Source organism: Aethalodelphis obliquidens, unplaced genomic scaffold (assembly GCF_003676395.1).
Source record: "Aethalodelphis obliquidens isolate GAN/ISIS:26980383/991018 unplaced genomic scaffold, ASM367639v1 scaffold15, whole genome shotgun sequence".
NCBI lineage: Eukaryota > Metazoa > Chordata > Mammalia > Artiodactyla > Delphinidae > Aethalodelphis > Aethalodelphis obliquidens.
The window spans coordinates 29916242-29931351 of record NW_020837959.1 but is presented as its reverse complement, the minus strand read 5'-3'; the positions used below and the strand labels follow the sequence as shown (position 1 = coordinate 29931351).

General features: G+C 37.8%; 1 protein-coding gene across 2 annotated transcripts in view; it reads right to left on the bottom strand.

The window, feature by feature from the left end:
* TBC1D4 (TBC1 domain family member 4) overlaps positions 1 to 15110 on the bottom strand; it is a 222129-nt gene that overhangs the window by 14815 nt on the left and 192204 nt on the right. For both annotated transcript variants that reach the window (XM_027116075.1, XM_027116074.1), the window contains 5 exons: positions 14147 to 14307; positions 11952 to 12161; positions 8162 to 8320; positions 4350 to 4508; positions 1564 to 1808 (listed from right to left, as the gene is read on the bottom strand). In XM_027116075.1, the coding sequence (XP_026971876.1) occupies positions 1564 to 1808; positions 4350 to 4508; positions 8162 to 8320; positions 11952 to 12161; positions 14147 to 14307 (934 nt within the window). The remainder of the gene's footprint in view (positions 1 to 1563; positions 1809 to 4349; positions 4509 to 8161; positions 8321 to 11951; positions 12162 to 14146; positions 14308 to 15110) is intronic.

The window sequence follows — 15110 nt, the reverse complement described above, 5'->3', positions numbered from 1 at the left end:
AGACAGAAAATATTTCTTGGTAATTGTGGGTCATATTAAATCAATGTATAAATCCAGTTTATATGAATTTTTATGATGTCAAAAGGATGAGGAATTTTTAAATTGAAAAATGACTGCATTTTTAAAGTGAAAGCTGTATCTACCCTTTTATTTATGAACCAAGACTACATGCTACTCACAAATACTTTTCATTCTTTGAAATTTTAATGAGAGATCGCAAACTGTTATTTTTGAAAATCAGACCTATTGAACTCCTTACAAGGACACCAATGCTTCCTACCCGATATGAAACAGTAAACTGTTTAGAAATAAAGTAAAAAATAAAACCTTTCACAGTCATTACTATTTCACTTGTGGAATGTTTATAGACCTATGCATAGTTATCAACTAGGAATCACTGTATTTGATTTCTGTATCCTGGTGAACACCCTTCATAGGAACTCACAGCTGAAACCCAACATTGAGAGCAAAGCCCTATTTCCCTGCCAAAACTTTCATATTGAAGAAGTAATGAAAATCGGAGCATTCCCTCTCCACTCATCCTTTCAAGAAAATATCACTTACTATAATATTCATAAAGTGAAAACAAAGTCCTTTTTTGTCCATGGATTGGTAAGACTGAAATACTAAATGTAAAAACTGATCATTGGGAATCAGGAAAAAGTATATTTTAAAAGCATTTAAAAAATATTTTAGTTCTTATCTAAAGCATAACATTATGACTAACTGGGCATCATGCCTATCTCATTTCAAAGGAGGAGAACCCTGACATTCTTCCCTTTAAAGCCTTCCTTTATATTTTTATGACCAAAAGCTTTATATTGCAAGGTAGTGGTTGTTTAAGATAGCATATCTACAGAGAAAATTTAAACTTTTTGTTAGAAAACAATATGTTAAGGAAAGTGAAGTTTAAACTAGAGAGGAGAAATGTGTAAACAGGGAGTTTGAAATAGGTTGAATACAGCCATGGCAGTGAATACCCTACTTAACTGAAAAATCTTAATGGTGCTTCTTCAGAGCATGATAAGAAAAGCAGACTGAACAAGTACTGCTGACTCTGAACACTTTTTCCTCTATAAGGGCCTGTCTGACCTTAAGATAAAGCAGGGGAGACATGGAAAGTTCATGAAGAAGCATGATATAGATACCTGCCATTTATACACTCAAAGAATAAAACATTATATTTTCAGATTTCAAACAAAATATCTATGATTTTTTTCAACTGACAAGGTAAGGAAAAGTGAATAAAGTTGACTTGATACTTTCTCCAGGTAACTCATAGACTTAGGAAACAGAGACTTAAGTACACACTAGAATGGCTTATTTATTTACTTCAGAAACAAAGGAAAAGTTACTCTGCATACGGATGTCATACACTTAGAGGTTTAGCAACATCGCAAATCCCACACTAGAACCATGAACTAAAACACGCCTCTACATTTATCCAAGTTCCAAGACAATGGGCCCAAATTTCTTTAAATCTTAACCGTAATTTAGAAGAGGGCTCCCGCTAAGATTTCTGGTGAGAGTGTTACACATTCCTTGTGAAGATCTGCCACTCACCTGTAGAGACATCATGTCAGGTCGGTACTGCTTGCGAAAGCCCAGGTCATACATGAGGAATTTCAGCATTTCAAAGGCTTGCTCTTCACTCATGTGCAGAAGCAGGACTCCAGCCACAAAGCTGATCCCCTGACAGTAACCCACTTCTTTGTCCAGCAATGAGTAGGCTTTCAAGAGGTTAAAGAGAGACAGCTGCCCTGCCCCAAGCTGTGCTGAAAAGTAAGGATGAGTAGGAAATGTCCTCCCTGCAGAAGAAAAGAAAAATATTTTTGAGATGACCTGATGTTTTGGAGACCAGAGTGAAATTGCAATCCAGTGATTTCCAGGAATAAATAAACGCTCTTTTCCAAACCACTGAATGCTGCTCGGAGCACCCCTCTCACTAACAGTCTCTGTCCCTCTAGCCAGTCCCAAGTCCTACCTGCCAGACCATCACCCCATCTCCATGTATATGATAGGGGAGCAAACATTTGATGCTAACCAGCGCTTCTTTTTAGGAAAAAAAATTCCACAAACAAATCAAAGACATATTCAGGAGAGATCCCAGGAGAATAGAATATAAAACTTATTCTGACTATAAATCAAGGCTAATTCTAAGTTCACATAAAAACTACCTGCTAACTGAAATCAGAATTCTACCGGAGGTATCATATGATTTAGAAAGAAATCTTAGTGGTCCATAGCAGACTCCTTCCTGCTTTTCTTGTATTATGACACTAGAGGGACTTTCCTAGGGTTGTTTTGTTTTACATTCAGCCTATCATTCAGGAAATACTTGTTTCAAATATTTTTGGTTTTGTTTCTTAAACTACTTCCATGAGCCACGTAGACCTCTTTTCTTTTTTCAGTATATCCAAAAAGGTCAAGGATAGTGAAGGGTCAAGCTGATTTTAAATAAATTCCCCTCCAAAATTCACCTCTGTGTACAAAATTACCATAGAGACACTTCAGCAAGCAAGTTAGTCCCGGATTTTCTAAAAAGTTGGTACTAAATGCTGAAACAAACCCATCTTCACCACCAAAGCTGTATACAGTGCTTCGGGACTTTCCTTGTGCCATGAAAATGAAGGGGATGTTAACTTCCTTGTGAAATGATTACTCATGTCAGTTAGAACTTGTAAGAAGGCCAGATTTTTAAACGTTTCCCACCAGATATGCTTAAAAGTGATTTTTCACCTAGGAACTGATAAGATTAATTCTGCAGAGCAAATAAGGGGAAGATATGAGACTATAACAAGAACACACTGAGGAAACACAGATGGCTACAAGCAAAGTCAAATAAGCAGTTTTTAAAATTATCATTTTACTTTCTCACTTAAAATGCTTGCTACAGAAAACTATAAATATACCGTCCATCCGTGACATTAGCTCCATTTTTTTCCGACCAGCCTTTTCCCTGTAATGTGATCTCATCATCGCCGTCTCTTTAAGGATATCTTGACTAGCTCTAAATACGACATCCCAATTTCTAGTCTCATTATCAATTTCCGGTCACAGAACCACCGATCTGCAGAGGCCCATAGTTCACTGTCCTTATTTAAGAGACAGGATTGAAACTCAGAAGCAAAGTAATTTGCTTAAAGCTACTGTTCAGTGATAGAATCGGGACAAAAACTGAAGTTTTCAGTTTCTCTGTAAAATTCTCCATTTCAATTCTATTGGGCTCAAAAACTATTAACTGAGTTGGCCTTTTCCCAACAAAAGCTGTTTGTCATCCAAAAGGAGCAGAGGTCCGTTTTGGCCTGTGATTTTTATATATATATCCTAAAATAAGATGAGCCCAAATAAAAAGTAATCCCGGGCTTCCCTGGTGGCGCAGTGGTTGAGAGTCCGCCTGCCGATGCAGGGGACGCGGGTTCTTGCCCCGGTCTGGGAAGATCCCACATGCCGCGGAGCGGCTGAGCCCGTGAGCCATGGCCGCTGAGCCTGTGCTCCGCAACGGGAGAGGCCACAGCAGTGAGAGGCCCGCGTACCGCATAAAAAAAAAAAAAAGTAATCCCTTGTTTTCCCAAATGGGCTCAAATAACGTATCTGGCCACCTTAAATATATCAACCTTTAGGAATACAGATGAAATAATCCAAATGTCAATGTACAATATTTAATCCAATAAGTTAGATATTTTAAAAGAATAAAATATATTAATTTAGAGAAAAATTAGAGACATATACTTTTTAAAATCACACCATTTTTACTTTCCATAAGTTATTTGAAATTCAGCATTTAAAAGGATGACTTTATGATGCTGCCACTGGAAATGCACATAACATTAGGACAGCTAAGTTTTCTTTCATCTTATAAGGATGTATTCATGATTTCCACAACATAACCACATATTGTATTGATTCTTAAAGGCTTACTCCAAAGCTTGTTTTCAGCAATACGTCCAGGAATACTTAGTAGACCTTTGTTAAATTTTCTGGTGCCCCTTTAAACCTATTTCAAGACCAGTGTTGACCAAGCTAATAATTATCTATCCCAAACAAAAGTCAGTTGTTCGAAAAACAGGAACTGAGAGCACCCAATAATATGACCTTTACAATGATTCAAATACAAGATTTTTCAGAGGACAAGTCTGAGGATGAAAACTTCACTTTATATTCAGGCATTTAGGGTATCTTCAACCATACATAAGGCCAACTTGCCCTCAGGAAAGGACAAAGCCAGCAACTCTGCCGACCAATAGTTTGTCTTTATCAAAACTAAAAACAAATAGAAAACCCCCAAAAACTCAACAAAAGGACCTATTATTTACTTTTGTAAATTATAATCAATATGGCAAACATACCTAAATCCACGAGAATAGCATGCTGCTGAACCGTGAGCTGCTTTAAAAGCTCTTTATAGGATGTGTCAGGAGGTTGTTGTTTATTAGGCAATCTGTGTCTTAGACGATACTGCAAAGCTAGGAACTGCCAGATTTCTCCTCGTCGACTTTTGGGAACACCTACAGTCAAAGAGATAAGAAAGCAAGGTCTTGAACACTGGAATGAAGGTGCGAAATCACAGTTGATTAACTGTGTAATGCATGAAAATAGGCAGCTCTACTGTCCTGCGTTCCACCCTATAATCACACAGTACGATGTAGTGACAGAAGCGTATTTTGAAAGTTTAATCCTGTAGCTGGTGTCTTGCAAAAGAAAACCCTCAAATAACAAGGATAATAATGGCAATATTAACAAGAACAGCTGCCACCACTGATTGAGAAGCTAATACAACATTTATTGAGGACAGTTAGTTTCTGAGCATTGTAATTACAGAAACTGCACCTAATTTATTCACAGGTGCTCAGAAAACAACCTAATGAGGCAGGTAATTACTATTATCTACACTTTACAGATGGCGAAGCTGAGGCAGAAAGAAGCTAAGTAACTTGCCCAAGTGCTCACAGCTAGTGCAGTTTAGAACTCTAGTTTCAGAGGCCAAATTCTGAAATACTGAAATGTATTACTGCCTATTTTCACCTTTTATTTGGTTTGAAGCTCGTAATAAATGCTAATATTCATACTCTGATTTCTAAATAGCTGTCATTAAAAAGTAACATTGTAAAAGAGAATTAAATAGCATTCTTATATGGTGACAAGAAAACGAAATAATAAAAATGGTAAGTACAGTATGAAGGCAGTGCTCCAGAACATCATTCAGCCTTTGAGAAGAAAACAGCTAGCGTAATTGCTATATTCATGTATAATGAAACACTAACTCCAGTCTGCTTGAAAACCAAAACAAGCAATTCGAAGTATGCTAAAAGTATGGTTTTTTTTTATGCCAAGGGACATGAAATACAGCACTGGGAGGGACAGAATTCAATTCTGTACAGTGCAGGCAACTTTATTTCACTCTTCTCAGTCCAAAAAGCCTAGATATGGAATAGGTTCCTGAGCTCCAGTTGGGTAGAGAAAGGTATAATGGCACTGATCTCTTTGGGATGCAATGTCACAGTTTGCAGAAGCTCAAAGTATTATTGTCCAAAAGGCATAACTCAGGCTCACGAACATGAATTCTAAGGCCCTCTACAGGGTATACCTCCAAACTACCTTTTTTTAGTTCCATCACCTCCCGTTCCCTGCCACACTAAGTGTATATACTAAGTATCTAGCTATACTCAGTGTAGGGCCATAAGAAGCTTATGGTGATTTTCACACTTCCAGTTTCTTGTTCCTACTGTTGCGTTTATGAAATTCCAAGCTCCTCCAGTTGATTGCCTAGTGTATCTCTATTTGTCTTTTTTTTTTTTTTTTTGCGGTACGCGGGCCTCTCACTGTTGTGGCCTCTCCCGTTGCGGAGCACAGGCTCCCACACCGGGGCATGAACCCGTGTCCCCTGCATCGGCAGGCGGACTCTCAACCACTGCACCACCAGGGAAGCCCTATTTGTCTTTTAAGGATGAGCCCGAATACCATTCTTCTGCAGAAACTCTCCCTAACGTCTCTAGGAGTAAGAAGTCCCTTTTCATATGCTATGTGACTCAGACTGCACCATTACCATATTGGATTACAGTTAGCACTATACTGTATGTTTGTCTAGTTTCCTCACTTAGATGGTGAGCTGCCTGAGAATAGTTAGCATACTTTCATCTCTGTATGATGAAGTCCAAGAATATACCTCTCTACTCATACATTTGTGGAATGAATGAATGAATGATCTCGTGCAAAAAGTCATTTTTAGAGGGTAACTTTCATTAGCCCATTAAATGAATCATTGATAACAGGAGAGGGCTGTCTTGTTATCCATCCAGTAACAATTCTACAAAAAAGTAATTCACTTTAATTAAATATTTATTGAGCATCTAACATATAGCAGAGAATAGAGCATGGCACTGAGGATACCTCATCACTGAGAGATGAATAAATCCATTCTCAGGAAAATTAGTCTCATTCATTCATTCAATAAATAACTTATGCAAGATGCTCTCTTAGGTGCTAGGAGTATGGGGGGTGGAGTGAGAAAACATGAAACAGATATACACATAGATACAAAGTTATAAATTATGATAAGCACAATTACAGGGAAAGAATCATGAGAAAGAATAATAAAACAAAACTAATTTACTGGGGGAGAGAGGGGCACTCTGAGGAAATGGTATTTGAACTGAGAGCTGAGAGATAATACGATTCTCCAGGCTGGGAGTGTAGGCAGCAATCACTTTGGGAAGAAGGATGTACGGAGGCCCTGAGAGGGGCAGAGAAAGAGGGGGACAAAGGAGGAGGGAGAAGAAGATGAGGTGGAAAGAAAAGGAAACGGGAAATGGGGAGAAGGTAGAGAGGATGGAAGAGGGAGGGTAGGGAGAGCTGGAGCATCCCTGCAAGAAATAGCCTGTGCCAGACTGGGACCCAAAGTAGTTAGCATCCCTGAAGCACAGGCTACAAGGCAGGGGAAGTTAAAAAGTGAGATGAGGGCCTCCCTGGGGGCGCAGTGGTTGAGAGTCCGCCTGCCGATACAGGGGACACGGGTTCGTGCTCCGGTCCGGGAGGATCCCACATGCCGCGGAGCGGCTGGGCCCGTGAGCCATGGCCGCTGAGCCTGCGCGTCCGGAGCCTGTGCTCCGCAACGGGAGAGGCCGCAACAGTGAGGGGCCCGCGTACCGGAAAAAAAAAAAAAGTGAGATGAAAGATGAAGGAGAGATCATGGAGGGCCTTGGGCGCAGTGCTGAGAAGTTTAAACTCTGTTCTATAAGAAATGGGAAGATGAACACCCCTAAAACATCTTTGAGTCACACCAAAGAACAGTATGTTCTACATCTCACACACACTCTATTAGCCACTATTTTGTCTCCCAAGTAATGCAGTCAGCGAAAATCTCTAGGATTTCCATATCTTCAAGGAAAAAAAACATGTATCAGGTTTGTAAGTGTAGCATCTTACAAAATTAATTTTAATTTAAACTTAATTGGGCAACAGTTTCACGTTACCATAGTCTTTTAAAACAAGATTCATGATCAGGTTATTTTGGGTACTTTGGGATCTTTATTTATGCAGATCATAGAGATTCTCATTTTAATACAGTTAATCTGAGTCACAGAAATTGCATCTAAGCAATTCACATATTAGTTTTAATTTTAAATTTAAGATGTTTAAATATCAGTCATTTTATATGACAGAGCAGAAATGCAGTATAAGGCTAAATAAAAGCGTTTTTCTAAAATAAATAAAAGAATGGATGGTAGGAAAACTGATTGCTAATAATATATATCTGTACAAACATGTACATGAATATACACATATATTTATAAATAAACACTTCTGAGCAAATGACCAATGAGTCAAGTTTAAAAGCCTGAGATATTTTTACGGATATGATCAAAGATTTGTATTAATGCATGTGATCTTTCCTTGGCAAACAACAACACTGAGTTGAAACAGCTGGTGAAGAGGCAGGAAACTGTGTAGAAAAGGTGCCTGCTGTCTCCTCAGGGACAGAATATCTCCATTAGTACCATGTGCTTACCAATACAGTCACCAACTACAGGCAGAAACAAAGTCCTCTCCTTTTTTTATAGGCAAAGCACGAAAAGAAAATTATGCCTAGGCTGCACGAATCAAAAAAATTTCTGAAGCTTTTCAAAAAAGAAAAAAGATTGATTGAGATGATCCAAGATACCTTCTTTAAGAGAAGTATGAATATCTTCCATATCACATCTGATTTTAGTTCTGCAGTTTAACAACTTCTTATCCCAGGTTATTAAGACCTCCTTCTGACATACTCCAACTTCTTCATAATCCAATTTAATTTTTCTGGACTGGAGTTCATCTCTGCTTGCTAAGGAAGACAGAATTACATAAGACCTATATGCTTTTAAAACACAGTATTTGTCATGTTTCACTGCATTTGTAAAACCATACCAAATAACATTTGCTCAAAAAGGAAACTTAAAAAAAAAAAAATGAGGATACGTGAAAGGTTTCTTAAATTTTGAGCCATTTCATGTAAAAAAAAAAAACAAAAACAAGGAATAACTTCCTAAGGAGCTTTTACTCGGTATGTTACAGATGACAAGTCTTCTAAGCATAAAAAACAAACCATGTTTGAAATATCAATTTTTTGACAAATGTAACAGATAACCACAGAAGTGACAGCTTGCATCACTTTAAACACCATTAAAATGTTAATATTTTATATATGACATATGAGCAAACAATGCCTCATGCTAACCTTGATTTGAGAAATATTTGACCATGATAACCTGATACATTTTTATAACTTTTTCCAGAGTTACCAATACTGCCCTTAACAACAGTAGGTTATACATTCCTGTGTCCATTTTTAGTAAGAGGAAAATTTAAGAGGAAAATTTAGTAAGAGGAAAATTCATTTTTCTGAAGCTAACACTACTTTCATTTTTCAAAATAATACAGAATTTTCTCTCATTTGATGGTCTAAAATCTAAGCCCAGAGTTCATTAAAAGAAATGCTTATAAAACAAACCGCTATCTGTATTTGGTCTTTATCTTGAAGAATCGATTCCAAAAGAGGAGAAGGGAGAAAAAAACATGTGAGTGTATTTCTTCTCTTTCATTAGGACCACATTGAACAGGAGCCTCTCAGAGTAATCTGTATCCATTCAAGCTCCAGGGCTCAACCACCTTACCTGCTGCAACACAAATCTTTGTCATGCATCCAAAGTCCTCGACAGCACAAAAACAATAGCAGAATGAGTATTACTCTTTACTTAGTGTTTGAAGCCATTTCAAGAGAATTAAAATATCTTACAATAGACTGTTATTCCAACAGACCAGTAAAAATTTCTACTTAAAATTCCAGATATAATCAAAAGATAAATCGCACTACAAAAAATTCCTCCTAGATACCACTAGATGGCTTTCTAACAGTCTAGCTTTGCTTCGCGATATTTGCTTTATATTTCTCTATGACCATCAAGTAATTTTTTAAAAGTTAATAACAAATATCATTCTAAATATAATCCTAAATATAACTTTATTAATGATGCTTTTCCACAATGGACAAAGAATAAAATTTCCTCAGATTTCTTTTTTTCTCCAACCTTCTCTAAATTATTCATTTAAAATAATAATAATCATCTGCTATATGCTAGTCACAGGCCCTGAGGATGAAGTGCTGAGTAAGAGCAGTTAATATTTGCCCTGGTTAACTAGGCAAGAGCAAAGAACCATGAAGAAATGCTTATCCATTAGATAAATTTTTTTTTTTTTTGCGGTACGCGGGCCTCTCACTGTTGTGGCCCCTCCCGTTGCGGAGCACAGGCTCCGGACGCGCAGGCCCAGCGGCCATGGCTCACGGGCCCAGCCGCTCCGCGGTATGTGGGATCTTCCTGGACCGGGGCACGAATCCGTGTCCCCTGCATCGGCAGGCGGACTCTCAACCACTGCGCCACCAGGGAAGCCCCCATTAGATAAATTTTTAATGGGTTAAGCTATTTTTTGTGTTTGTTATTTAAGTACAGAAGTAAATATAGAACCGACAGAGGTTTCTGATCATATATTCTAAATGTCACCTCCTCTCTTATTCTGTCAATTTATGTAGTCGTATATAATACACAGAATACACAGAGTCATTTGTATTATCCATTCCCTTATATTAACACATATAGTTGAGAAATACTATGGCATACTAGGAAAAAGCCCAAGAACCGTGATAAATAAACTGGAGTTTTAATACTTGTTCTGCCAGTACACCACTGTTTGACCTTAGGTTAAATTCCTTAGCCTCCCAAGCCAGTCACTAACTCAGCTGCAGAATGAAGAAGGGAGCTAAATAATCTCTAATCTCCAGTTCAGTCTATGATTCTAAAATTATCCATTAATATTTAATATAATATTCTACTGTACATATTCCCAACTGTTAATGAAATACAATTTCATGCTTTAAATGTTTTAAGGAAATCATAACCATCTTTTTTCAACCTCTTTTTCTGTTTATGCATTAGTTCAAGATATAATCAACTACAAAAAACATAAATTCAATTCCTTTCAAAATCTATGGAAGCTTGAGTAGGCATACCCTTTATCACATCAAACTTTTAAAAGCTATGTTGATAACAATTAATTGCATTTTTAACTTGAAAGAAAAGAAGATTTATTTCCTAAGGACGTTTAAAATTCGTATGTACCTTTCATTCTGCTAAGAACATAGCAATAATATATATAAGATTATAGCTGTTGGGCTTCCCTGGTGGTGCAGTGGTTGAGAGTCCACCTGCCGATGCAGGGGACACGGGTTCGTGCCCCGGTCCAGGAAGATGCCACATGCCATGGAGCGGCTGGGCCCGTGAGCCATGGCCGCTGAGCCTGCGCGTCCGGAGCCTGTGCTCCGCAACGGGAGAGGCCACAACAGTGAGAGGCCCGCGTACCGCAAAAAAAAAAAAGAATATAGCTGTGCCCTAGCAAACTAAAAAAATATTAAAAACTTAATTGAGCAATAGGTATAGTAAAAGGAATCTTAAGGCAGACGATGAACACAGAAATGTGAATATCTGCCTGTACTAAAAAAAGGCTTTTTTTGGAAGACAGCATAATAAAAGCAAGTCAGAGAAAAATCTAGATTATACATTTTCCAATAATCTTAAAAGTCAAAGGCCCACTTAAGCTAAATCTTTCATTTCATAAATGTGAAAAACAAGGCCCTTTTATGTTAATGATTTGCCCAAGATAATGGCATTAATAAATTTTTCAGATTTTGGTACCATCTGCACATCTCCCTGTCTATGATTCTATCAGCACTGGCGTAAATAACATTATTATTTTAAAGTCTGGAAAACACATTCTAAAGCATTTGGTATGCATAAACTTAGCAATAAAGCACTACAAATAGCACAATAGCTGTTATAAATTATCCATTTATAAATTTAATGATTTCAATATGATTTTTTAAATAGAAAATTTAAAAAACAGTAACAAAACATAGAAACTTTGATTTGATAATAGGTAATTAGTTGGAATGGATACAATATAATTTATTTGAAATAGGCATATTTATCATATTATGAATACAATTAGCCTGAAATTTGAAAATCATATTCGAAAAGAAATTTGCTTTTTCATATTTAAGGTTTTTTTAAAGTAATACATGATGATATTAAACTTTCAGTCATATTAAACACATTGACTTCATTATATACATTCTATTACCTTCTATTATTCCATCACCCAAATATACTCAAAGGATGTCTGATGTTTTAAATCTGCTAAACAAAAATGCAACTTTCTTAAGCTGGTCAGCTTCCCATGTCATAACCTCCTCACGAAATAGCACTAAACAATTTTAATCAGTAGATATTCTGGTAAAAGTGTGTATACAGTCCGAGAATGAGTTTGAGTGTGTGTGTGGCGCGGGGGGAATAGTATTAACAAACGACACCTTTATATTACAGTATCATATCATAAGATATCATAGCCCTGTTTGAATGGCTAACCTTCAAGTTTCTGGTTTTCTTTTTCCATTCGAAGCAACAGGATTTGCTGGTGTATAGCTTTTCTCCACAAACTCCTCAGTTCCTCCGACTTTTTTCCTTCTTCAGCCTTTTCTGGGTCATCGTCACCAGACACGAATATAAGCAGCGGTTCCTCCTCCATGGGTGGGGCAAGAGGGGACAGTGGCAGCAGCTCACTCGTGTCCAGTCCATCTGCAGAGAAGAAAACAGTGAGAGGCATTCCTAAGTCGTAGCCCAGACTACAGAAGTTCTCTCTGGACTTGACGCTCTCTCCTCCTATATTCCACTTTTAAAGTTGTTCACAAAGCTGCTCTCCCAGTAACTGTCCGTTTCTGGAACTAATGATTTAAGTAAATTCGCTAGACTGAATTCCCCTTCCAGATTTCCCTCTCCTAGTGAAACGAAAGTATATGTAATTTCACCACTTCTTCTTTCCGCATAAAATGACCTATAAGATAGGTGCTCTAAAATGACCTGGCCTTCCCCCAGGGTTCAACACTTCTGCAATTTTTCTGGGTATGTTCTCTGTGCAAAACAAAAAGATTACATCAGTAAGCATTAGTGACCTCCTAAGGTCTACACCTACCATCAGAATCTGTCAAGAGTAAAGCAGCTGAGCGACTCTGGTCATAGCTCAGCTCAGCACTGCTCATTCCTGCAACACTATAACCCAATTTCCGGAGCTCATTCTCTCCCTCCATTCTAGACCATCTTTTTCACGGTTGCCAATTATTTTCCTATTAATAATCATGATTTTGTGTCTTAAAACATTTCAATGGATGCATATATTCCATAGAACAAAGTCCAGACTCCCGGGAATAGCACATAGACCGCTTCAGACTTTGACCTCAAGTAACCTTTCCAACTTCTTGTCTCCATCTGCCATCTGCTCTCATGATGCTGAATTTCTCATGACTCCCTGACCCACAAAGTTCTCTGCAATGACTCTAGAGCTTTTCTCGTCCCTTTTTCTGAAAGATGCTTCTCCCAGCAATGAGTTTAAATAAATACGTAACTTTTGTGTAAAGCTTCCTTTGACCACCCAAGACAGAGTTAATTTTATCTCTAGAAATGTTTTTTCCTTGTTTTTTTTCTTTATTAATTGACCTCGGCCCTTACCCTTATTATTTACTTCTTTAATAAATAATTTTTTTAAAAAAATCTTACTGTATGGATTGAATACTTAGCACATTTGAATTTTGGCTTTCTTGGGTTTAGAACTGCCCTTTAAATACCACTCAGTTTTGATTTGCAGGGTTCTGATCATATTTTCTTCCTTCTAGTTTCTAGGAATACAGTTTTCAGCCTCCAAACACATGAAATTTTTCAGTTGTCCTCTAATTCTTTCTCCCTTCCTCCCTCCCTCCCTCCCTCCCTCCCTCCTTTCCTCCCTTCCTTCCTTCTTTTTGCAGGGTGATCAGAGAATATAGTATAAATAACATGATTATCTGGAATTCATTTAAAAATCTTTATAGCCAAGTACATAAATATTTTTTACGACTGTTCCATGTGTGCTGAAAATGAATGAACTTTCTCTATAGGTGGCAAGGTTCTATACAAATATCAGATCAAGCTTGTTTAATTGTGTTTCTCAAATACTATCTACATTTAATTTCTCTATATTTAATTTTCAGAGAGGAATATGTTAAAATCTCCCATGAGAGTTATTTATTTATTTCTCCCTCAAATTTTGCTTAGTGTTATTTTCTAGCTCTCCAAGCTATATAATTATGAGTGTTCTCACCATTGTTAAATCTTTTTGTTTATTGGTACATTTACTTTGTGCCTTTGGGCATTTTGCTTTAATTTCTTCTAGGTCTGATTTGCAAAGAGAGCTGCCAGTGCTCTCTTTTGATTGATGTTTGCCTGGTGTATCTGCATCCACGTTTCTATTGTTAAATATTTCTACGTTACTTTGTTTTATGTGTGACTCTTGTAAAAGAATGTTGCTTTTCTAATAAAAAAAATCTATGACTTCTTTTCTATCACTACGCTAGTTCCCTATGCATTATGAAGCAGGCCCCAAAACACGTTTTGAAAATTCATTCATTCATCCATTCATCCATCCATTCAACATGATTTGCTGAATGTCTAATAGGTTCTAATGATATCTGACACATTAACCTCCCTAATTTACAATGCTAGTAAGGGGTAACTGTAGTAAGTATCACACAAACCCTGCTGCTGCATGGTCGAGGGAGATTTGTTCATTGGAGAGGCAACCCTAAGGAAGATGCGCTGCCGCCAGGAAATTCGGCGAGGAGTGACGGGGGTGCCTCCAACGTTCAGGGACTCATTGCTGCAGGTAGACGAGGTCCTTTTTCTCCCCTCTCCATCACTGTAGAAAGCACATAAATATATAACTTGTAAGGGTAACTGGATAACATGATCCTTCACAACAAGATGGCAGCACAAGCCATTCACAAGTTCTACCACGGGCAAGCAGAAGCCACAGGCAACACGGAGCGATGCATCGCCAGGCACACTGGTCACCCAGGCCACCACAGCCTGGGTCAGATGCAGTCCAGGCCACAGCCCAGTTATCAGAAGCCCACCTGTTTCTACTCATTCCATAGTAGCCAACCATTTCAGGTTCTAGCCTGAGCAAAGGAAGTACTTATACGGAGGAGCAAAGGTTGCTTGACTAATGAACTCATGCTTTCCTAAAATTGGCTAAAAACTAAAATCAGCAGTTATTCTAAACAACGTCAATGTTTCATAAAAGGCTCTTAAAGAGCTTTTCTTATAGCTCTTATAGGATGGCTGACAAGATAGCTTCTAGTTGCCTGTAACTGTTAAATCTGTCTCCAGAGTGTTAGCTACTAATAGCTGGATCGTGATAGAAAGTAACCAGAACAAAGGCAGAAGAGTCAACCTTGGGATTATTGTTAGGCGATGTATTAAAGAAAAAAGTGCGGCCAAATGAGATTGGATAGGTTACATTTTAAAACATTAAGCAGATTTCTTTAGAGCAGGACTTCTTAGAGACTAAACTATGCTAGCATGCACTGTGATTCTCCAAAGGGATATAATATACAGAAATTCCCTTACTTAAATTATTTGACCCCAGAATCAACTTCCTTAACTTTTTGGGGTGGTGAGGTAGGCACCTGGGTATGTCACATCTTTCTACATTGGTGC